This window comes from Acipenser ruthenus, chromosome 17 (genome assembly GCF_902713425.1).
Source record: "Acipenser ruthenus chromosome 17, fAciRut3.2 maternal haplotype, whole genome shotgun sequence".
In the NCBI taxonomy this organism is placed as follows: domain Eukaryota; kingdom Metazoa; phylum Chordata; class Actinopteri; order Acipenseriformes; family Acipenseridae; genus Acipenser; species Acipenser ruthenus.
Window position 1 is genome coordinate 26,533,157 of NC_081205.1, and position 25,915 is coordinate 26,559,071.

Below are 25,915 nucleotides of genomic sequence, written 5' to 3' on the forward strand. Positions count from 1 at the left end.
TACAAAACTAGCAATAAATTACTCCTTTCTGCACAGCCTTAAAGACATTTACAATAAAATGGCATGTAGTATAAAATACATTTTACTGCAGCCTACAGTATAGTGCACTGTGCAGTAAATTGTATAAATGGAGGGGGGGGGGGGGTATCGCTTCTTTTTGGCTATTAAAAAATAAAGACCACTCAAACACATACATTTTCAGTTTCTATAATACATTGAATATACGTTTCACTAATACATGCCCATATCATGTTCATGTTTTTTTTTTTTTTTTTCAGAATATTGTCTTCTGAAATTAGTCTTAATTTAGGTACGGGACTGAGAGTCTAGAATTGGTAAATCGGGTTTGTGAAACCAGGTGGGTTTTTTTGTACTACCCTCTCCTGTCTCAAAGTACTATAAATGGAAGGAGCTACTTTACAAAGTATACAATATAGATGCATGATCCTTTTTTTATACACCACCAGTTTAATTAAAGTAGCATACGATATGACGCATATAGATGCATTTGGGGTCTGTTCCGTTCTTGCTCACAATATACTACATTTGTGGTTTATTAAGAGAAAAATGTGTTGGCAGAGTTCTTATTTCTTGTGCTTCTGTAGTCAGTCAGCTTCTTCAATCAGATCTAATCTCACCCAGCATTTAATGTCAGCATTAAAGTGACAGCATTTTTTTAAATATTATTTATGTATTCATTTTACTCTATACCAGTGTTATTAACCATCATCAAAAAATCTTCATCTACCCCTGAAACTAAATCCTGGCTACACCATTGGTCCAGGTTAATACTAAATGGGGGGCTATGGGGGGTTCAAGGCATATCAGAATTCGCAAAGTTTCAGGAAGGTACACAATTGTGTGTGTGTGTGTGTGTGTGTGTGTGTGTGTGGTTTTTTCCACTTCATGTAAATTGAGTTTTGCTTCAGATTATGCCATTGCAGATTTCTCATTTTTAATCAACACAGTTGTTTTTGTGTGACATTTTATTAGATGTGAAAACACTGTAGAACCCCTAAAGTGACCCTCCATAATTAAACACTAAAACACACTTAATCAGTTATACAGTACAATAAACAGCAAAACAACATGCCTGATGTGGTTGAGTGAACTAATTACAATAGTCCTTGAAAACAGACCTGTTCCTTTTAAATTTTAATGAACATTGGTAACATTATACAATGTATTCTCCCAGTCTTCACAAAGCAAATATATTCCACCTTACTCCCACATCCACTCCAGCATGTTGGGAATGGATATCGAAGTGAAGAGTTTTTTTTATTTTTCTGTTTGTTTATTCCTGCTCTGTGTCACAGCCTCTGTAGGTCACTTGATGTTGTTGGCAGATACCATGCTCAGTGTTCCAGGCAAATCCTGTGACGCAATGATGACAGCAGACATTGTGTGGGTTCCAGGCCCTGTCAGACTGGCTAAGGAACAAGGAAGAGAAAGGGAGCCTCACACACTGCAGAAAAGGCCAGACAAACCGCAGGAACTGAAAAAGGTAAATCGTTTAAATCAAAGTTAATGTAACGTAAGAATGCTAAAAAAAAAAAAAACAGTACGAAAGAATGTTAGTTACATAATATTATGTAGAGTTATATAAACTGTAATCACTATATCACATGTTTTGTTGGTCATGTATTTTATTTTGCGTACACCATCACCTCCCCTGGAATCACTAAAGCTTTAACTTAAAAAAGGTGCAGTTTTTAACAGGTGACAACCTAAAGACGGACCAACATTAAGAAGCAATTCTGTTGCCTCCGAATTCAAACCTTTCTGCACATTGTTATTAATAGTGCAGTCCTTTAGAGCTGGATGTCATTCCTCTGGAATCCTTAAGGAGGCAGTCCACTTTTAAAATGGCAGCTTTCCAGAAGCTTTTTACCTCATGCAGTCACAGCCAGCAATAAACATCTTTTGACATATGTTTTTAGTATTGCCTAAGTTACAATATGGTACAATATTATAAAGCCACCTGCAGCAGTCAATAAACAGCCACTGGCTAAAATGGACGCTCCGCTGCACAAGAGTAAAAGTAGCAGAGGCAGAAATAGAAATGCAACCACCAATCAAAAAAGCATTTCAGCGTTTCCAAGGGAGCAGTCCGGAGCCATTGATGCTTGATTGTTGTTGTATTAACTTGAAACTTAGAAGATGTACAGAAATAACCATCAGTGAGGAATTTGTTTAATGACCTTAACTTTGACCACTTATCCTTAATCATCTCTGAAGTTTTTTTTCGCAATTCACTGAGGTGGGTTTATCATTTTGAACCCTGCATATTCATTCAACATAAGTATGTCTGTAAGTACATTGCAGTCCTCAGTGTGATAATACATCACGAACACAGCCAGGTAGCTGTGTGTGGGTGCTGTGGTTTAGTTATGCAGACGGTTGCAGTAATACGAATGCATGACCTCATTGTTAAAAGGCAGCAGCAGAAGTGAGGACTCAACTACCATGGTTTTTGTGTTAAAATAAAAAGGTTATATTTTATATTAGATTTATTTGGCCTCTTAAATGGTCTGTCCACACAGAAGTGCCCAAAATCATTTAATCAAAACATAGTATCTTTGGTTTTGTTATTGTATTCATGACAAGAAACTCTGTCCATGGCATTGCAAGCTTGTGCTAATACCAGTTTTCAAAAAAAAAAAAAATTAAACGTAAAACATTAAAAACGAATGTATTCGCTTGAAACAATACCTCAGAAAACCAATATATCTTCTGCTACTTCACACATAGCTTCAACAGTTCTGAACCCCTAATCTCCCACGACGTGAAAACAAAATGACAGCTACTGGTAAACAAGCTATTTAAAAATAGATATTTGTCCAAGAGAACAGTGCATTTTTTTTAAAAAAAAAAGACCATTAGGCATTTATGATGTGCACAAACTGGAAAATCTGTGAAATGATTGGTGAGGGGTAGGTAGTGTTAGATGAGACGGTCTAAAAATATCATGGCATTTAGAATCTTGTGATCTTGAATTACACTTGAATTACAGGATTCAGACCTTTCTATCTAAAGTAATTCTCCTAGGTCTGCCCCAACTCCTAATGATAGAATATACAACACAGTGTTAAAAGCAAATCTCTGTGTACCGTTTTAATTACAAATTATATTTCTTGGAGCCATGTCAAATTTGCACTGCCATGTCAAAATATCAACCAATGAGCTACAAGCATTCTGTACCCCCTTAACAGTCACAGCTATGACAGAAAATGATTTTAAAAAATAAAATCAGAACCCTGTCTGAAACAATCACTGCAATTATTAAAATAAATAGTACTTTTTAAAAAAAAAAAAGAGAATAATTAAACATACAATATAGTTTTGTTTTGTTTTTTTCATTAGAACTGAAAACGTAGTTCAGTTTCAATTAGCTTTTTTTTTTTTGGATTATAATATTTGAATTACCCTATAAAAAATATATGGTGTCATGAAGGTATTGCATTGGACTGGATTAACCGATCAGTGTGGTTCAAAACTAATATAAAGACTCATAGCATTTGGAAAAGGAAATGCGACCAAACTTATTAATAAAAGGTTATAACACACAGCACCTTAATTCCTTTATGATGATGGTAGCTATTACTGTACATGTTTCTACAAATCCGGAGGAGTTGATAATTCTGTTCTTCGCTTTATTTTTTATTAACCTTTACCTCTAAACTGACAGACCCTGCTGGTTTCACTCCTACACAATGCGTCAGTAAGATCTATAGGCTGGATAGACACCTTGTCATTGCTGCTGCTGTACCTCATAGGGATGACATTGGGTTTGTCCTGGACAGTCATAGAATTTTTTTTTTAAAATGAGTAACTAGGCCTGTGTAACTTGACATTGCACACTGCAGCATAAGTCTCCACACCCCATATTTTTCTTTAATGTATATATAATTTATTTTTTTATCTACTTGCACAATATTTTATTTGTACTCACTTTTGTGATTAGTATTATATTGTGAACTGCTGTATTAGTCTAGGTTTTAACCCTTCACAGCCTCAGCAGACTGACTGGTGCTCATATATGTGGTACCTCTGAGGTTCAGCAGCAGCAATGACAAGATGTCTATCCAGCCTATAGATCTTACTGACGCATTGTGTAGGAGTGAAACCAGTAGGGTCTGTCAGTTAAGAGGTAAAGATTAATAAAAAAAAAAGTGAAGAACAGAATTAGCAACTCCTCCGGATTTGTAGAAACATGTACAGTAATAGCTACCATCATCATAAAGGAATTAAGGTGCTGTGTGTTCTTCTGTCTGCAAATGCCCTCAACGTTCATGAGGACATCCTGGTAAACTGCATATGCTTTCACCCCAGGAGAATATTGGGGACTACATTTAGAATTTTTTTTTTTTTTTTTTAAAACCAATAACCTTTTATTAATGAGTTTGGTCGAATTGTAGTGATCTGTTTGGGAGTGGCCTCCACTTCAAGCTCAGGATGCTAAAACCACTGCTTGCCTTTACCGTGTCGGTGCTTTCCTCTCCACAGCTAGACAGCGCATAGCGTGGCTGAAGAACGGCTCTTGGCTGATGGACAGCACAGACATCTGGCCTCGCATTCTCAACGCAGGGCAGGACAACCGTAAGCAACATCTCTCAAGTTTAGGGACAGTAATTTATATGCTACTATATAATATATGTTACTATATACAACATTATGAAACAAATTAGTTTCGAAATCCTTCCAGATGTTTACAGAATATCCCTTTTAGATATATAAACATTGATTCATGTAGCTACAGTACATTATATTTGAGAATATTTAGATGATTGAACTGTATCTTTATATGGGGCACTTGGAGAGCAGGTGTATCAAGTGGGAGTATTTAGTTGGCACAGCTTTAGTCTGATTTTGCGTGCAAGGCATTGACATTGGCATAAATGGTGGTGCCACTGGGATAGCTCAGCTATAAACAGGTTAGTTGAATCCCTGCTCCTTAATCCAGATTAAAGGGTAAAATCTATAAGTATGACCTCTTGCGTACATCCTCAGGATATTAAATATTTCGAATTGCCCGGTATGTGCCAAATATGTAGGATGCTTGGGTGTAGCAGCAATTGCTGCTGTCCATATACAGTACAGACGGCTAAGCATAGAAAGAGTAAGGCCGCTGATTTACTTGTGATCCAATTTAAAAAGAGCACATTTGTTTTTTAAAAGAAAAAACAAACAAACAAAAAAAAAAAAATTCCGAATCTATCTCTAGCTCTGCTAAATTAGCATCACTTTATTTCTTAAAAAGAATGGTGCACATACTGCAGGTATGCACTGTAGAATTACATAATAATTTTAGAAGTTCAGTAAATCCCTAAACCAAGGTAAATTGTATTACTATGGTTAGCTGACTGACTGTTTTGTCACTGTTATGCATGCTTAAGATTTAGTTTAGTCTTGTTGTTCAAGAAACATTTTTTCATTTTAAGTAGTCATGTTTTGAAATGATGTTGTACTTTTATCTAGTCATAACTTGACTACGAAGTTCTATTTGGTCTGTTTATAAATAAAATAAAATGTCTCATAAACAGTACCGGTAATTAGTGATACAGCTACTGAAATAACAATACAGTGACTTATTCATGAACTGTTTTCTTATTATTATTAAATTCATCCCAAGTACAAAGTGCTGTATAAGTCGGTGTTGTGTTTTAAAAACACAATGGAGATGCTGATTGGGCCTATGGAAATTGATAGCTATCATCTCCTGAAAGAAAGAAAAAAAGTTCAGAAGTAAAAATGTCAAACTTGCTGCTCAGTGATCTTCACCTTTACAGGTCCTACACACAGATGGGCTCAAATGTTTTCCTTTTTTATAATTTAGTAGAGCTTGGGATGTATGAATAAAAAATGCCAAACTTCTGCCAATAAGCTTGGTTAGTCTACTACTTCTTTTCACTGGTTCATAGACACACCTACTCATTTGTTTTCTTATTCTTTTTCAAGTTAAATATTCAGTTAATGCACACATTTAGGGCAAAATTGTGTGTATATATATATATATATATATTATATATATATATACATATATACATACACACACACACATTACTGTGGTAACGTGACTGTCGAAATAGCAACCAAACACAGAAACTGTAGTTTAGTGCATTCTGCACACTTTTGATAAACACAAAACACAGGAACAAAATAACAATTTGAACAAAAATACTCCTAAACACACACCGCACAAGTACAATACCCAAGCACAGCTACCCCAGTGATCTAAAACTTACAGCACGCTCCTTCGTCTCCTACACAACCCTCACCAAACATTCATCCCTTTTTTCCTTTTACAAAGGTGTGTGTATATATATATATATATATATATATATATATATATATATATATATATATATATATATATATATATTATATATATATATGCACACACAGTACACACTTACTCATTTAGAAAGACAAATGCAGGCAAGGCTGATCAGATGAAAAGTGATTACCCCTTTACATCATTCTGCACTCTGAATTTGAATGCACTGTAAACAGCATACTAAATATAATAGTCACAAGACCACAATAAAAGAGGGGCTCTATTTTAGCTCTATTTTACAAAGGTTGCAGGGTTGCTTTTTTGCATTGTGTAATTCCCTGCCTGGTTGCATTTTACTAGTTTAACCTAAAGTGCTGAGTGGTTTATATGAGTATTAGTACTTAAGGCAAATTTACAAAATAATGACTCAGCATAAGCCCAACGCTCCTGGGTACAGACAATCACGTCTACTTTAAAAGCTGGAATGCAAGTTAAGGTTAGAATATGATCACTGGTATCACAGTTTAGCTCTAATCTTGGAACACCTAATGTTACCTTAGGCACGATAGTTCATGATTAGTACTAATTGAGGTCTGTGAAATATAGGTTGCACATAATGTTTTGGATTTACCACAAGACAATTTTAGTTTTTTATAATAAAGCCTATGTTCCTAAGCATTTACTAAAGTAAATAAACTGGACTATAAGCGACTCCTTAGACACTCCAAATAGAAACCATTTGCAATGTACTTATCCCCAAATTCAGGGAGAAACTGATGAATTGATACCTCTTCTGCTGCTGATAATATATACAGTTATATATGGTAGATTGCAATTGTTGAGCATTATGTATTTTCAATATTATAATGTCTCCCTCTAAATATTAGCTACATCTCTCAATAGCTGCTTATATGGTTGTGCCTTGTTATTGTTGTAAAAATTAATTGGTATTAATATTGTACCCATTTTTGCTGGGCTCACAATTAAGATATAACCTACACTTACAACAGTACAATATGTATATATTGATAGGACAGCATTAGCTGTGTGAAACTGGGATGTTTGAATTTAATTTTAGTTGTTGTCTGCTTAAGAAAGATCTAAATGTTTATGTAATTACCCAACCATTAATCTCCCTATATAAAATATACAGCAGAATGTATCCAAACATACAGTATACAGATGAATATGTATCATTTACTTCTTTATAATTTTAACATGAATAAAAAGCCCAAATTGAGGATGAAATGTCCAGATAGAAAATCAACTTTCTTAAACTACTTAGGCCTTTCTCAAGCCACCATGTAGTAAATTGGTCTAATTTCCACGGATTAATACAAATCCTAAAATCCTTCGTAGCATGCATACTATAAATAACAAGACACCGGCATCCCTCAAAAAAAAAGTCTGGTCTGTTCAACCACAGTTGAATAGGCAGAGCTTCTTAATTTGAAGTAATTTACTGCACATTAAAATGTGGTCTTTATAACCAGTATTAGTATTTTCACTTCCAGAAGGTCCACATTTACCCTCGGTTATCAGCCGAATCCTAAATTACATTTTTTTTTCTGTCTATCTTTTTTTTTTTTTTTTACTCTGGCAAGAATGTCGTTTGCTTGAGTACAAGAAAAAAAAAACAAGAACTATAGGAAACATTTACAAATATAATAACAATACTGCAAAATTATAATACACGACAGGAAATTTCAAGGAATGAAAGGACAATGTATTAAAACAGAAAAGGAAGGTGTAGTTCAAAGCTGTTACTGCTAGTTTTTATTAAGCGTTAGAAGCTACATAACCTACTCTAACACAGTCTTGCATGAACAGTGACCATTAAAATCAGCATAGCAAATTTATATTTGCTTTTTCGATTCAGTGCAAGAAACAGACTTAAACATTTTCCCTAATATCGATAATCTCTGCGGATACCAGGAAGCAGCCAGCCTACAAATGAACCTACGATTAAGAGAAAGGATTTTGCTGGTATCTTTACCAGTCTCGACTGTTCTTTTTTGAGGAAGAAACCTCTACTGTATTGGGGTATCTTAAGTAATCATTATCCTGGTTTAAAATGAGCAATGTCTGATATTGCTTTATGCTAAAAAGGAGTCTACCGGTATATGAAATCCCACAAGACGGTGCATCAGACACAAACTGAACAAAAATAGCCATCCCTGGCAAATCAGTAAATGTTTTAATCAGTCGTTTGAACATCGACTGGTTTTTTTCTAACAGGAGATTAAAATAGACTGGTGTTAAGAATACAAGCTGGCTGCAAAAATGTGTGCATGCGTTTTAAGATGGCTGTAGGCTGGCAGTTCTGTCTGTGGCTGTAAAAGCAGAATACAAGCTGCATTGCTGGACCTGATGATGTCAGCGAGACAAGGCATGTACCTCTAGGAAAATGGCAATACAGTATGAAGCTAACCTGCGCTACATCTTGTCTTTGTTCTACTGATACAACACCTCTTGGCTCAGCTTTGGTGTTCTTTCGCTTACAAATGTTAGAGTTTCCTGGCTGCGGTCCTGAGCATGAAATTTGAAATCTGCTGCTTACTTCCTTATTTAGGTCAGTATAATTTCTAAATGTTTCATTTTTTTATATACTTTTTATTTTATTCTTTTGCATCCAATGTCTGGCACCTGTATATGAAAGTGAGCGTTGGCAAGCGGGGCCTTGTTTACTTTCTATTGCTTTAATAGAGTCTGGGATCCGCTGAGGCAACTACTGAGGCTTATTAAAATGCAATGAAGTGCCATCCTCCAGAAATAGTTTTAGTAGCTGTGTTTGTGGTTAATGGGTTTCAGCTCAAGCACAAACAGGCGCTCATGTGATGAGGCTCTGTCTGTGTGCAGAGTGTTTGCTTGAGCTAAAAGATACTTTACGTGATGCAGAACGGAAAATAACAGAGGCTTGCTGCTACGCTGTGCAGCTCAGCATTCACATTTTCACAACTAAGAATGCCGCTGGTTAACTACTGATGCAGCTGTCAAGGGTATGAAGAAGTGCACTGCAAAAAAAAAAAAAAAAAAAGTTTATACTGTAAACAGGATTCCTTGTCAGCGTGCAAATACAAGTGCATGCCACGGTAAGTTGTTCAGAAAGCACCTGCAAGGGATGTGTCAGCTACCCTATCTCAGAGCTGAATTCGGGTTAGCTCTCCTCCCTTTAGCCACTGGGCTCATTTTGCATCACCAGTTGATGATGACCGTGCTCCCTGTTGTCTTCTACCCCATTCATCCAGCGCTCAGTAGCCGTTAATGAAATGTCATTGTTTACATTAATCAGCAACTGCATTTAAGGTGAGATGTCCCCTACCTTCTCCCTTGGCAGAGCTCTCTGCTGCAGTGTAGTTTTTTCTGAGCTGTACTCCCGCAAGCTTAAAATGGCAGGCAGGCAGGATTAACACTGCTTCTCGTCTCTGCATGCTCTGCATTGATTTTACTTTGCCACTTCTGGTGTTGTGGATGTAAATGCTGTGCATGTGCCAGGTCTTGCTGTACAGCAGCTCCTCGACTGGCTAATGCTTTGCTGTACTGGAAGATATTTGTGGTCGCCTGCAAGGAGCTGAAATATAGTACTTGATGGGCTTTGTAGTCAGATTTCTGCTATCTATTTATCCAAGGCATGACGTGAAGCCCAATTTTACATACATTTTAAGCCAGGTCCTGATGTGCTCAGAAATGCATTTATATGTTACTCAGTCTGCACATGCTAAATAAAGACGTTTCCTCTTCAGCTTTAAAATGCTCTAGGTTTGTAATGCAGGTTGCAAGCACAATAAGGCTATTTTTAACATTAATGCGATGCTTGCTTTGCAACAGGCTTTGGAACTCGGGACTAATATTTTTGGCACGGATATCAATAGGTTGATTTTCAGCAAGTGTGACAAGTGCCCTTTGCAGTGGTCAGCTTTAGGCTTTTAAGCCAGTGAAGAAAAGAAAAAAAGCTTTGCAAAGGAGACGTCTGCAAGATTTGGAGATGGGAAATGTTGACTGTGCCTCCGTGCTTCTGATGTGCTGAATTCTCTGGAACACAGTCTCATATATAAAAAAAAATAATAATAACAAAAAGCAAACCAAAAACACATTGCTGCTTTCGCCTTAGTCAGTTTTTTTGTGCTTCCAAATTGTATAGATTACAAATAACAGAAGAGTGCTACAGCATGATGTCGTTTTACGCTAATGTCCTGCGCCATCATTTTCACTGATGTTTCCAGGTATGTTATGCATGTTATACAGCTTTACAAAAATATGTAGAAAAAAAAATCTGTGATTGAACCTTTTGTACTTTTTATATAAGTGTACAAAAAAAAGCAACAGCAAAAGCTAATGCAGAATGACTTTCAGTTTTTCTGTATTTGTTTAAAAATATTAATGCGTATTGAAAATGATATGAAGAAATCTTAGTGGCATTAAAATAGGTTGGTTTATGAAAGGAGATTTTTGTACATGATCAGATGGCAATATGTATTTTGGGCGTGGCAGGTTGTATACTTTTAAATGACGAATAATTCAATTTTGCAATAAACCACTTATTTTATTTTACACTAAGTGGCACGTTCAGGAGGGGAGGTTGGGGGGCAAAAAGACACTTTAAACTGCAAAAGAGGTAAAAAGTTAGAATTTATTTTTTTATGTATGATAAAATATAAAAGGAGGCTATTGAGATGACAGCATGCCAGAATTGTGTCAAACTGTAGGTGCTTTTACTGCCAGTAATAATTTCCAATGTACCTTTCCCCAGTTGTAAGTTCCATACCATATTAGAAATAGGATTACTGATGAAGCAATACATATACTAAAGAATTTAGAAACAAACATTGTCAGCTGCATGTTTCGCATATTATCATGGCTATAGATTTTGAAAGAGATAAAATGGATATTATTTATAATGTATTTGCATAAATCCCTAGACAATTAATGCAGTTGCTTAGAATTCAGTTGGATCACAATAAATACTGCGCCACAGCATGTTTCCTTGGCAACCACATCCTGTTTGAACCCGAGGGGATAAAGCAGCTGAGTTATTTTCTCCACAGTGAGAAGCTACCGTGTGCACATACATTTGGTTTCATTATCACCCTGTTTAAGCAAAAAAAACAACAAAGACTAAATGAAAAGTACAAAGCGACTTACATTTCTGTGGTTCCACCTGCTATGTGCAATTCGGTTTGCACATATATGGCAGAAGCAAATGAAGGGTTCTGACCTTGTGTTACAGGCCTCGGGGTGAACCTGCCACCACACTGTAAATTGCATTGCATGGAAAGTGTGGACGATATAAATCATTTTCAGAATGTTTTTGCTTATTACATTTATATTACAGCTCAGATTGCTGTTTGGTTGATTTATAATGCCAAAACCCTTGAAATTCATAAACACAAAATACAAAATGCATTTCCAAATAAAAACTTTTAAAAAACGACACAGTGAAGATTAGTTTAAAACTCTAAATAACTGCCTGCTTTCTGTATTTCATCTTAGTCCAAATAGTGTACAGCAATATTTCCTTTTTGAATCAAATGCTCTATGCCTATAACAGTCTTTTTTTTCATTTCTGCTTTATCTCCTTTTTTCTTAACATAAAATGAATAACGGTATTATAATAATGTACAGTATCATGATACAGAATGTTAAGCATATAGTTTGACAGCAGCCATTTTACCTTTGCAGCAACTGCTGCATTTGACTTTAAAATGGCTGCAGTGCGTGCAAGAAATAGCACGGTCACAGCCACAGAGCAGTTGTTGAAAATTAGTCATCATTGGCAATGCAAAACCATATACGATCGCTTGTGCACGCTTTTTTTTTTTTTTGTAATACATTTATATTAACGCTTATTGATTTGGTTGCAGCGGTCTTAAAATAAACCGGTGCAAATTAATTTGTATGCTTTATAAACAGCATTGAAGGTGGCGTAAAGCCTTCTCATAAAAACTGACAAGCACAGTAAATTCAAAAGATATTCTGTGTAGGCAGCAACCTAGTGTGGAGTCATTTCCTAAATCAGTAACATCAGTAACATTAAAATCACTAAAACATGGTGATGAAAGAGAACTTTTGTTTTAACAAGCAGATCTTTCCCCAAGATTCCGTGGCTCAGCAGAATTAGCTCCATATCACAGAACACAGTGATTACAAGCAGGGGCCACCAACTAATACATTAAAACAATGGTTAATAGAAAACAAAAAAAAAAGAATATGGCATCATAGAACAATTATCAGCTGTAGTAACACCATACTGCAGATGACATTTTTGGGGAAATATAAAAGGAACAGGTAGAGAGGATAGACTAAGATTATTATAGGTTTAATGTGATTAGAAAGGATTCAGCAATGATGATTATCCATCCACTATATTTTTTGTTGTTGTTACTTCTGGTAAGAACAAAGCTGCTCTCAAAAGAAAGTCCTTTGTTATTTTATTTTTGCTAATTGTATTTTACTATGCAATTATTTTAATTGCTGTCTGTCCTAGAGATAACTTCAGGACCAGCATTAATGCGCTTTATGTGATAAATAATCCAGAAAACAAAAAGGGACAGATCTCTGTAGGCCCTTGAGATATTTTCTGATAGATTGAAGAGCTGAGCACTTCTGAAGCTGGAGTGGCGTGCTGTATATGTACGCAATATGTTTTTCCAGCAGTTTTGCAGTAGTGTCGACCATTATAAAGCAGATTAGATTGAGCACTGAAGGACCAATGATTGACCCATTTTGTGCAGAACACCACTAAGCGGAACAGAAGAATTTTACTGCTGCCTTGCTGTGTTGACGTGGGACGGAAACAGTGGTGCTTTTTTGGTTTTGTTTTTGTTTTGATGCATCACAAGGAAATGCAAAGTCATCCTGAGACAGATGCTGTTGACCCACTGCTTCAGACAGTGAGACATAGTGATAGGAGAGTGGTGAGTTACTTAATGACTTGACTTGATTAAAAGGGTGCAGGGAATAGAAATTGAAATGAAATGTGAATGCGCATTCTTTTAAAAGGCTGAACTACAAACATTGCTGTTGATTTTAGAGGAAAAGTATTGCAGTTTTCTGCTTGGCAGGAATACACTTGGTACATCTGCCAGCAGACGCATTCCAACATCTTTTTCACCCAAAGCTGCTAACTAATGAGTCAGGAGTAGTTGGTTATTATCATATGAGGAAGCTGTCTTAATTATTGCTTTATGCGTTCACAGGATGATGATAAATATATAAGCCAATTTAAAAAAAAAAAAGTCTTTGTTTGTTACTGATGTACATTAAAATGTATATATCTGTAATAAGCTTCATGATATGAGGGCTGTTGCTTAATTAATATTTTAAATTGGCAATTGCTTGTCACGTTTATAAGGGTGTGGTTTTGCCATTTTCTCCAGGAAACATAGCGAAAACAATTTCCTGTGATAATCCATTTGAATTCAAGCTTCTATTCTAAAATGTGTATTTTTGTAATTACGTTAAAAAAAAATAAAATAAGATACCAGTAAAACCTCACGAATATACTTTTCTGACTGTATATATTTTCCTCTTGTATTATTCATACTCTACCTGCAATTTAGTTTTGAGTTCTGTGTCAAGCAGATATGCATTAAAACGCCTACATACATTTGCTGTGACATTAAAACTGTCTGGGACGAGACATTTTAGCATGTGGCCTCCTTTTTTTGTTTTTTTGTTTTTTTGTGGGGGGGAGGGGGGGGGGGGGGAGTCAGGCACCCCCAGAACTTTTAAAACTTAAAACCAAATTAATTATGCAATTCATCTATAAGTAGTTTCATTTTTTCTGTTCGATGCCAGGCAGTAAGGATTCTCCAGGTAAGCTTAGAGGGAGGGAAATGTGATACATTTATTAAAATGACATTTGAAGCTCCTCACTCTTTGATTGTTTTGTTGCTTGATGTGTACATAATAATTATCACAGATTGTGTAGGGCCAAGTTGTAAGAAAACGTTGGTTCTAAGGTGCAAATATAACGTCTGCCCCTCCAGACACCACCCATGGATAATCCATTAGCCATCTGATCTCCTGTACCAGGCAAAAATACTGTTGTATTTTCACTTCAACACATAATCTAGAAGAAGACTGTATATTATTTATATAGGTCATAAGCATATTCCTTTATGAGCAGCTTCACTATAACCCAGTCAATGTAATTTGAAACTGTGTTTTTCGCCTACACCTTCTCTGTAAGATGGAGTACTATGCCTTGTGGCTGGTCATACTGTGGAAGATTCTAGTTGCTCTGTCGTGACTATGGCGCCTAAACTCTGTGGTGAAATGTGTTGCTCGGTATCTTTAGCGCAGTTGTCAGTAGGCTGGGTTGGATGTTTTGTTTTGTTTTGTCTCATCGACTTATTTTCAAACTGGATGATACACAAAGAAATATCCATTATGTTTCTTTATAACTCACATTTCTGAACAATTTCATCTTCTAATACTTCACGGATAGCCCTCTATTCTGCCTGCTGTCCATTATTACCAAACATGCAGTGGATTTACTCCTTCGGACCAATTACTGCAAGCCCACAAATATAACTAGGGCTGATACTGTAGAGTTTCCATTCAAACCATTTTGATCTTGGCCTGCTGTTGATGGAAACAAAATGGACTGATTAAAATGGCTTTCAACCCAGTCCAAGTGACACGTAGTAAATCTCTCAAACGTGGCACTAATGAGACTTGCCATCAAAATATTGTAAATTGTTGCAATTCTTTATTTACAAAATGAAGACAAAGGAACCATTTATTCAATAGATTTTAGAAAAGGTGTCTTCATGATGCTTTTAAAATGACATCAAAAATAGTCATAACAAAGTTCCATATACATTACGTTTCCCATCGTCCCATATATAAACTTCTTTTGCGTTGTGCTGCATTCTGTTCTCTAGTGTAGTCTTCTACATAGCTGACATCAGTGAATTACTTTAGTGAGCACATCGTTTAAATAATTCACTGCGAGTGAATGGGTAGAATGAGACCCTGAAGTGTGCATTCTGAGGTGATGAGGGATGAGACTAATGTTTATGTTGCATTCCAGTCCAAATTCACAGGCCTTATTTCAGAACTGTAAGCATCTGACCCACTGCAGAATGCAATCAAATAAATTAAACATGTCTCTAAAATCAATGACAAGAAACAGTACTGAGAATCAGGCACATTGGTTTTATTTTTTGCATTGGCAGTGATATTAAAGCACTGCTACCACCCAGTGGACAACAGGAAAATGACACAAGGAATTGTAATACTGTAGTAAATATGTACGGGGTGTGGTACAGACATACAGGCATCTCCAACCACACAGGAAAAGCATGGGTTAAAAGTAAAGCATAATGTGCAGTACCAGGGCTACCAATTATCAATGATCTTATTTGCTACTGATTTTATTGTACTTTATAACAGCTCTTATCTGTAATATGATACTCTGTAATGTGATATTTTGTAATGTGATACTTTGTACTGTGAAATTTTGTAACAATTGTAAGTTGCCCTGGATAAGGGTGTCTGCTAAGAAATAAATAAATAAATAAATAAATAAATAAATAAATAAATAAATAAATACATACATACATAAATAAATAAATAAATAATGATAGCTTATTTAAACAAGACTGCATTGAAACCATACTGAGTAAATGAGTCTACCTTTTTTTTGTTGTTCTAGATGACAGTCATGTCTCCAGGTACAGGAGATCTTCTGGACAGCACTCATTCCCAGGCTATTCTGCGCTGCTTAAATGATCAACGCACTCAGGGCCTGTTCTGTGATGTCACCATTGTTGTGGAAGACATCAAGTTCAAGGCTCACAAGAATGTGTTAGCAGCATCTAGCCTTTACTTCAAGGATGCGTTTTCCACCCAAGAGGTGTGGGTTTCAGGTCAAGTCTTGGAGCTGTCAGACATTGGGTCTGATATATTTGCAGGAATACTTCACTTTATTTACAGTGCTAAAGTGGAGATCACAGGAACTGAAGATGTAAAAGCTCTTATAGCTGCAGGTAAAAAATTAGGAATTCCCTTTCTGGAAAACCTAAGGAACTTGAGCCATCAGGGGAAACGATCCTTTGATGCAGCACATGGACGTGGCTCGTCTGATTCAGCCCTGTCTGCAGCACCTGATTCCTCTGTTCAGACAGTCAAGTATTCCTTGTTGAAAAATGAAACCAACAGTGGCATCAGTGACCAAAGAACTGAAGAGTCTGTCTGCCTGGATGGTCCAAGAATCACCAATGCATTTTCCATTTTTGAGGCAGGACCCAGCAATGACCCATTTTCTCCACTTGACTTGAGAGCCAGTGCTAAAAGGACCCAGGAAACTGAACAGTTCCAGATGATATGCCCCACTCTCAATGCAGCAACAGCAACAAAGGGTGAGCAGACCCGCGCTTTATCAGAACATTCTTATGCTGTGTCTTCCACTGTAAATCAGGTCCAGACAACAGAGCTTTGTGAGATACCTGTTAACGATTTAAGAACAGAGAGCACCCCCACTGAAGTACCTACTAATCACCTGATGAACCAGAGATGCAATCCACTGAAGAAACGTCATATTCTGAGCAGTACTCTAGGTAAAGTTGCAGGGGTACAGTACACCAAAATAGCACATGCCACACTGAACCTTACAACAAGTCATCACAACAAGACAGTCGAAGTCACCAGTAATGGAAATGTCCCACAGATAACACACAATAGCGCAGAATCAGTCATTTCTGTTGTGGCCACAGATCCACATGTAGCTACTTATAGATGTGAATACTGCTCCGAGACCTTCAGCAACAAAGCATTGCTGAACATCCATACGCAGGTACACAAAAAACATTTTGTCAGTCGTTTGGCATGCAAATTTTGCCATAAGAAATTCACGCACCTTAAAAGGCTACGTAATCATGAACAAACATGCTGTATGACACAGCTTGACGCAACTGAGAATAAAAGCTGTGAGCCTCAATTCAGTATCTCTAATGTAGACAATACTTCCAGTACAGATGGCAGTGTGCAGCATGCAAGTCCAGAAGATAAATCAGACAGCTACTCTGATAATCACATAGATGAAGACAGTTCACCAGAGTTTACCAGTTTACCAGATAATGGTGAGAAAGCAGTTGACGGACAAAGAATGCATGTGTGCAGCGTGTGTAAACGTTCTTATGTCACTCTATCAAGCCTTAGGAGACATGCAAATGTCCATTCATGGCAGAGGGCCTACCCGTGCCATTACTGCAATAAAGTTTTTGCTTTGGCTGAATATCGTACCAAGCATGAGATCTGGCACACGGGAGAAAGGAGATACCAGTGCATTTTCTGTTTAGAGACTTTCATGACATACTACATTTTGAAAAACCACCAGAAATCCTTTCACGGCATCGACCCGAGGCTGGCTGTGAACAAAAAGTCAGCTCACGGTGGTTTTAAAAGCAACCTGTATCCTTTTAAACTCTACAGACTTCTGCCCACGACATTTAGAAAAAAACAATACAAAACATACAGCCAGACCCTCGCTGAAACTGCAGAGTCCAATGATCCGCCTTTTCAAGTTCCTTTAGCACCAAGGCCTCAGAACTCATTAACCACCCCATCAGTCAACTTTGAAAATAACATTATCGGTGCTCAAAATAGTCCAGATGCAGTTAGTATGGGGCAGCCATCATTTTCTATGCCATTGACCTTCATGGCCACTCCAAACATTGTTGCATCAGTAGCACCTTGTGTTAACTTCAACCAACTAAGTAATCCAAGTCATATGTTAACTTCTGAAGCTGGAGGGTGCCCACGGACAGCACTGAGCACAACAACTCAGAACACCAACACCCTTTTAACCCCATGTCCAGCTAATGCCAGCAGCACCAGTTCATCTGTAATCAGCTATGGATACCCTGGACCCTCTGTTATAATGCAGACCAACAGAGTCTCGTCTGTAATAGTGCATGGGAATGAAATGGGAGTTAACAGTGATGACAAAGACCGCAGCGATGTGCCATTCTTAGAAATGACTGGTAACAGCTTTTCAGAACCTGATAACGATGACAAAGGTCATATGAGGACACATTTCAAGCAAGAGGAACTGTCCGGTATGCAAATAACAGAGACAATAGCAGATAAGATGGTCCAGCCAGAAGGATTTGGTGATGCAGCTAATATAATTACAAATATCCTCTACCCAGGCAGCAAAACAGAAACTTACATTGCCAAGCCAGCATGCCCAGGTCCTTCTTTTGATAGTCAAGTTCCACCTCTTTGCCAGATAACAGTAAAAATTGGCGATGAGGCTATGGTGAGAAGGCGTATTAAAGGATCAAAACTCTTCCAAAGCAAAAGAAAGTGGGGTCATTTGGCGGATGAGGACCAGAGCAGTGTGACAGGAAAAGAAGGGAACGACAGGAATGCTAGTTTACGTGCAAGAACAGAAGCAACTCCAGTCATAGAGAATGAAACTTATGATGATGTGACTGATCGCGACACAGCTGACAAACTGTGGCGCCCTTATTACTCTTACAAACCTAAAAAGAAAACCAAAGGGGCAAAGAAACTGAGGACCAAACACAGGAGAAAATGCAAGAATCTTCAAATCCCTGCTAGACATCTGAGATCAAATGCAAAAGATCAAGACTGCCTTGAAGGCTACATTGACACAAGCTACAGTTTGCATGACACAGTCATTTCTAACCCAGCCAAAATGGGAAAACATCTTCAAAAGGGTGCGTACAAACAGACTTATTCCTGCATCATGTGCCGAAATGTGTTTTCAAGCTTGTCTGCATTAGAGGTACACAAGATGAGCTGCCATGCTAAAGAGCAGTCTTACCTCTGTAAAACTTGTGGAAAGCCATTTTCTCCCCATGAAATTCCTTATGAAAACCACGCCTTCCCTTTAGACAAAAAAGAATTTGTCTGTAAGAACTGTGTTGAAGATGGCTCCTGTTTCAACAACAATTTGAGGAGTCATAACACAGAGAAACGCTACCGATGCTCTTTCTGCCCGCAGCGCTTCTTGTACCTGGCTACCAAGAAGAGCCATGAGAAGAAACATCTAGAAAAGCATGGTAAAGGCTACAGCTGCTCCTACTGCCCTAAAGTTTGCAAATCCTCAGCAGCCCTTGGAATGCACCAGAAGAAGCATTTTATTAAAAGCAAAGAGGAGGAACAAGAGCCAGCAGGAAACCACTGTGGCATTGCAGCAAATGAATCAAAACTTACTGCACCACAAAACAGTGACGCAGACACATTCAGAGCACCCAAACTGGAACATGAAAGCGAGGTTAGTAGCAACAGGGGCTTTCAAGAATGCAAAACACCAGATGATAAGACACTGACATTATCTCTAGAGGAAGGCTTGCCTCAGACACAAGTACCCTTAGAAAGCGCATTGAACGCCTGCCCAGCTACCTTAAGTGATCAACTTAGTCAATTTGCTGAGCCTTGGGACCAGCTGGACCAAATCAATAATGACATGACTGGAAAAGCATATGATGAGTATAGCGTCCAATCGGTCAAAGACTACCAGAACCCTCATGTTTACTCAGAGCAGTTTGCCCCATTAAACATGATGAGGAAGATGCAGACATGTAGCACGCATGCAGACTTTCCAAAGACAGAATACAGGTATCCATGTAAAAAAGAACCCCTCCTCCAACCTGACTACTGGTCCTCTGAAAAGAAAGCAACAGGAGACAATGCAAACTGAATACTGACCAAAGGTGTACCAACAGAGAAGTACAGTAAACAGACTGAAGGTATTGAACGTGCAAGTGCGCCTGAGCACACGTGTGTAAATAAAATAGCTAACGATGCAAGCATACAGATGCATAATAAACATATTTTCCTGTTTCTTAGCAATAGTGAAGCAAGTGTAGAAAACAAACCTGAAGCTCTTAAATGTCCTGTAAATGTTTAGTAAAAAAAAAATATTTTTCTTCACACTGCAAATAAACATTTGGTAGTTTTTCATATATTTTTAAAAATGTTGGTTTTATTTGTGTAATGTTTTATTTGGCTTTGTGGGGATTCTGGTAACTGTATCCTGCTTTTTATATGTTTTCTATTGTCTTTTCTGTAATCTAGGACTTTTTTCTGTAATCTACTGGGTATTGTTAGCTGCACATGACTGGGAATAATGGTTGTTAACTGTCAATGTCTTCTGTATGGGGCCTTTCTTTAAAGTGTGGCTTAAAGGGGCATTTTTAATACAGAAAAGAGTATTAGAGACTTAAGATATTACGGTAAGTTACACCAACCAGTTTTTCAAAATCTTTTTTTTTTTTTTTTTTCCCCCAAACTGCAAGGGACTCCTAGCCACTTGTTATATTATCTAATAACTTGCTCAGCACGCTACACAAAAATATATTAAGCTGCCAAAACATATTTCCAAATCATTGACAGTTGCAAAAGTTTCCAAAAAATGAGCAAATTGCTATTAACAACACAACATTTAGGAATACAGCCCTCAGTGATGTTAAATGGACAGAGCTCAACATCATTTACAAAATGATTTGTTATCAAACTCTTTATGGTGTGATGAAACCTCTTACTATTCATGAAAATGAATTCAACCTAACGTGTTTGGAGTAAATAAAAGCTTGCATGTATTTTAGCGTTACGCTGTTGTTGCTTATTATCTTCATTTCATTGGTGGTTCTTAAGTTTCAAAATATCTGTGCAAGTATTTAAAAACACAGCATATGCTGCCAATTTTACATCTCAGCTTTATGTCTCACACAGTCATTCTGCAATGGTAGTAAATTGATAATATGGTAGGACAGACTGCTCATTATTTTTTGCATGAATTTGAAGATGGAGTTGTGGCAGAGGGGCTGGGTGTCTATGGAGGTTAGGAGGCAGAAAGGAGACTCAGAACTGAACTGCAAGTTTATTTTTCTTAAATCAAACTATATACAAAAACACAGCTCACAGAGCCAAAATAAAAAGGTTAAACAAAAACAAGTCATGAATACAAAATGAAACAGAAAATCCCTCACCCAAATCTTGCATGATCACAGTGGGTTTTTAAATAAAAATACAGGAACATTTGTTTCTCTTCCTGTAGCACCAACCTCCCTGTTCCCAGCTCCCTGGTCATCTCCCAAATTGACTTTTTAAAAGGACCTAGCTCTTACTAATTATCACCAATTATTCTATTTGGAACAGCCACATTCTCACATGTTTTTGGCAGGGACAGGAATTAACCCCATCCCTGCCAACCACCACCACCAAAACACAAAAAACACCCACACTATTTCCAGGCAGAGCTCTGGGGTGATTATGTATTATACATGGTACAGAGATATTTAGCAAGCAAGGGTGCAATATCATACCTCTAGTCATTTTGCATTTTGTTATCCATAACAAAACATTTGGAACTACACTACAATTTAAACTGGCAACTAATGTTATCATAGAAAGATATAGGCCTAGATATTCAAAGCGATGCGCTATCCCCTCGCAAAATCTGTGCATCGCAAAAATGAGTGCTTTTGCACAAAAATTGATATTTTCCAACATGGCACAAAACAGTTGGAAAATAGCAGTCTTTTGCTCAATTCGCAAATGTGTTTGTGCCTCACAAAACCACCTGCGCATTCAATACCACTATAGCAGAAATGCACAAGAGCTATGCGTGAATGCGCAGAATTGGAATACTACACGATGTAATGGAAACCTTAAGTGCATTTCAAGCCTGTCACGCTTATCACAAAACTTAGCCATTTTCATTCAAATTTGGCCTTCGGCGCAATTCAAATATTTTTGTGCTTAAGCATATACAATTTGCCCACATGCATACATTTGAATCTAATGTTTATCATTATCACAGGCATTAGCATTGCTAATAAGCTAAATATTTAAAGGACCATCACAGATTCTACGGAATTCAAACAGATGTATGTATCTATGCTGTGCTGTTTGCTGGGAAGTGAGTTTATGATTTCTCTACTTCTGTCTCCATAATTTTGACAGGTGTCTCAGCAAATATGAGTACATGTTACCTATTCTAATTAATTTACATTTTTTGACTTTCTTGTTTTCTGTTAAAGTATCTTCAGTTTTTTTTTGTTTCTCAGTATTAGCCGTGATCCCGTTTATCAAACCGCTATTGCTGCCTGCCTGGACTGATAGTCAGATTTATCCTGTGACCCTTTAATGCCCTGAGACATGGAGTAATGGAATTTGCGATTCCTTTGTAAATTGTCTGCTAATGGACTCTGTGCAAGGATTCGAATAAAGCCAAGATAATTCTATTATATCCAATAGTTATGCAGTCCATTGTAATTTCACAAGACTTTGCAGATATCCAGCTGTAGTTTCTCTGGATGGATTTGAGTTGGTATTCATCGAGGAATGGTTATTTATAATAACAGTACACACCCCTATTTGACTAAGCATGTCTAATTTGTGGCCCTACACCCTATTGACAGTGGTATTGTAGGTGTTTCTGTATGTTTTGCCCTGCACCCTACATACTGTGCTTTCATAACATAGTCCCTTTGTGTATCACATATACACACAGCCTCTTGTGTGGAAACAGGTGACCTTTTCTGATGTGGTTTCTTCCTTCAATTGTCACCCTCGCAGATGCACGTATCTTCCACAACCTTGAGATTTCTTTCTGAACCACATTTCTTTCAGACCTTGTTATTGGCAAACACCACAAAATACATGACATACTTTAAAATGATAACCTTTGTATATGTCCTCAGAGATAATTAACAAAGACCGATCTGGCCCAGTTTCTGGTGGTTGAAGAAATGTACACAGATTGTTATTTGTGCATATTTCAATCTATCATCCTACTGTTTTTGTATGCTATCCTGATATTTACAAGTTTAAAAAACAATAAAAAGCTGCATATGGGCAAATTGCGAACAAAATATAAACATATGTTGAATTAATCAATTAAAAACATATGAGCCAATACCATTACATTTCCACGCGATTCAAAACTTGATTTCTTCTTTTACAAGGAGGGTAATATACGGGGGACTGATAACGCACTCGTAAATATAGTTGTGTGGCTAACAGTGTAGGGGTTGGACAACTGCTGTAAATGGAGCCACCCTGATCAGCTAGACACGTTTAAATAGTGTTCTAGGGCACAGTGACTATTCCTCCAAAAATGACTTGCAACAGGGAGACCCTGCATTTATATATTACAGAATACTAATCAGGGATTCCCATTAATCATTAGCCCTACATGTGTCAGGCGCTTCCACTTCCTGCCTTTGATTAATGATATCTTAAGTTCTCTGCTTCCTCGGCTATACTAACAAATAAACACATTTAACACCACATGTGTGAAACTCTGGAATGATGAAGATTAATAAATAACCCTGTTTAGCTTACCTTTAAAATGCATTCCAACCTTAGATTCAGACAGCCTTAAAATACCCTGCATGTTCAATCCTTCAGTTTATTTCAACTAGCATTATTGGTCAGTCGGTATCAGTCACATCATTTTACCAAAACGTTGCCCTGTTTTGCGTAAACTCAGAAGTCTACCACTTTCTGCGTAAACTCTTTAAGACTTTCGTTCTGCTGACTGCACTGATGCTGCGTGTAACCAATAAGAACTTACTGACGAGCCGGTAGGGAGGAGCTTATCGTCTTGCATTCATGAACGGATGTTAGTCGAGCTACTGAATGTATAGTAAGCACACAGTTTAGTTGCACTATGGCGGAAGAAGATGATCCGGTGATTCGGACTTTACAGAGCCTCAGGGGAAAAATTTGTAAGTACTGTATAACTAACAGCTTCTTTTTTTGTAATACTCCCAAGTGCATTTTAAACGGAAAGCCAGAAAGACGGGCGTGGCATGAGCAAAGTTGTCCCGCATTGTGCAGTGCTGGGGAAAAACTAGGCATAAGAACACACCAACCCCGATTTAAAGAGACAAGCCGCAAGCGGGCCTGACCAACTAAAAACAGTTAACTGATTTGTGATTCATTATTTAATACATTGTGGCTTCTGGATATTAAGGCTTGCTTGATGTACTGTTTTTGGTTTAAAAATAAAAAAGGGTCATGTCTTACTGGCTTACAATACATGTTCAGAATAGCTTAGCTTTTAAAAGTTGCACTGCAGTAGTACCGGTGGCAGCTGTAATTTGAGTGTCCGTATTTTTCTGTCAGTTAGGCATGTGTAATGATAGTGTGTTATAACTGATGTTCATTTCTGTGTATCTAATATTGTTTTCCTCTAAAAACGTATTATTAAGATTTTGTTGAACGAAACTTGCAAAACTTGTCAGGAAATTGGCTCATTTTTTACTAGATACTGAAACTAGTTGCGGTAAAGACATTTCTGTTTGTTAAACTGAAGATTGAAGAATGAATTAACCAGGCACCTTAGCAAGCCCTGGTAGATAAGACTAGTGTCTGAATTTATCATTTCATGCTTGCAGTTGCAATATTTGTGCACCTACTGTACTTTTTAGAGGCGGGATGTTGTGGTTTCCTGGTAGCTGTCAATGTTCAATAACATAATGTCAGACAGCAACAAAAAAAGGCATTCTCTTTACAGGTAAGGAAGCATGCAAAACCTGATGATTACCATACAAGATAATAATTATGGATTTCAGTTTTTGTGTCCATGTAATTCAGAAAAATATTTCTAATGGATTGTGCTGTAATAAATACTATCGGCAACATAATTAATAGTCTTGGGTTAGATTTATGATGACATTTCCAATAATAGATTATTGGCAAAAATGTTCAAGACAATTACTAATATCTTGTTAAACCCTATCAATTCTGACTTCATCCCTAGTTACTGCACTGTAGTAGTCCCTTTCTTGCACACAGTTGTTTATTTTGTTTGTTTTTTGTGCGCTGTCTATTTGAAGTAAAACCACAGTGGAGACTAAATTAAAGTAATTTCCACTCCCCACCTACCACCCCCCAAAAAATCTCTTCATGGCTGAATCAGGGTCAAGAAGGTTGAGTGGGAGGAGAGGAACAGTGGAGCTTGTGTTTCTTGTGTTTTAACTGCTTGTCAGAAACACCATGTCGACTATAACGCCACTATAGATAATAATTTTCCTGTAAATAATGGAGACACAAATGATGATAATATTGCAATAATCAAATGTTACAACCATAGCCAGCTAGATATGTATTAGAATTAGGCCCAGTGTTGTGTGTATTCAGGGATTAAAGGCCTGGAATATGGCATACCAAGAGCACCATGGCTAATGCAGATGTGCAGATTTGATTATTTTTTTTTACTGATGGGGATGGATCTCTATCTTATAGAAAAAACAATTGGATAAACTTGACTTTTCAAGACAATCTGCGTATGTTTTTGAAAACCCATACAGTATAGATCATTTTATCCCTCATCAGAATGCAAAGTGCAAACCACTTGATTTCTTCTGGCTAGATTGTAAGTTTAGATAGAAATGCACAAGCTTAAAAAAAATTTATACATTGCCAGTTGCAACATAGGACTCTTTCAGCAAGCACAGTTTGAGATTTTAAAAATGTGGAGTGGTGCCAATGGGCATCCAAGATGTGGCAATCATGCAGAGATGTCCTTAAATGAAACTGATGGGTATCAGAATTTAGTTGAACGTTTCCTTAAGTAAATCCTGAGGGGATGAATTTGTGAAATTAAACATAAGCATACTGCAGCCTAGCTTTAGCCAAGAATTAGAA

The 25,915-nt window shown here is 37.2% G+C and overlaps 2 protein-coding genes across 5 annotated transcripts in view; both read left to right on the forward strand.

Moving 5' to 3' along the window:
- Positions 1-1,394: 1,394 nt before the first annotated feature.
- On the forward strand, positions 1,395-20,867 carry zbtb38 (zinc finger and BTB domain containing 38). Of its 4 annotated transcripts, XM_034038493.3 has the most exons (3): positions 1,395-1,504; positions 4,507-4,599; positions 15,939-20,867. In XM_034038493.3, the coding sequence occupies exon 3, from the start codon at positions 15,939-15,941 to the stop codon at positions 19,953-19,955; it is 4,017 nt and encodes a 1,338-aa protein (XP_033894384.1). In that variant the 5' UTR covers positions 1,395-1,504; positions 4,507-4,599; the 3' UTR covers positions 19,956-20,867. The 4 variants fall into 4 exon arrangements, with proteins under 4 accessions (XP_033894384.1, XP_033894388.1, XP_033894387.1 ...); XM_034038497.3 differs by lacking the exons at positions 1,395-1,504; positions 4,507-4,599 and adding an exon at positions 8,121-8,849; XM_034038496.3 differs by lacking the exons at positions 1,395-1,504; positions 4,507-4,599 and adding an exon at positions 9,239-9,369.
- Positions 20,868-23,827: 2,960 nt separating this feature from the next.
- rasa2 (RAS p21 protein activator 2) overlaps positions 23,828-25,915 on the forward strand; it is a 47,026-nt gene continuing 44,938 nt past the window's right edge. Inside the window, exon 1 of the mRNA XM_034038500.3 lies at positions 23,828-23,991. Coding sequence (XP_033894391.1) covers positions 23,934-23,991 — 58 coding nt within the window. The 5' untranslated portion in view covers positions 23,828-23,933. The remainder of the gene's footprint in view (positions 23,992-25,915) is intronic.

What these genes read in the sequence shown, in the direction of transcription:
- zbtb38 (XM_034038493.3), top strand. Translation starts at nt 15,939, where the DNA reads ATGACAGTCATGTCTCCAGGTACAGGAGATCTTCTGGACAGCACTCAT.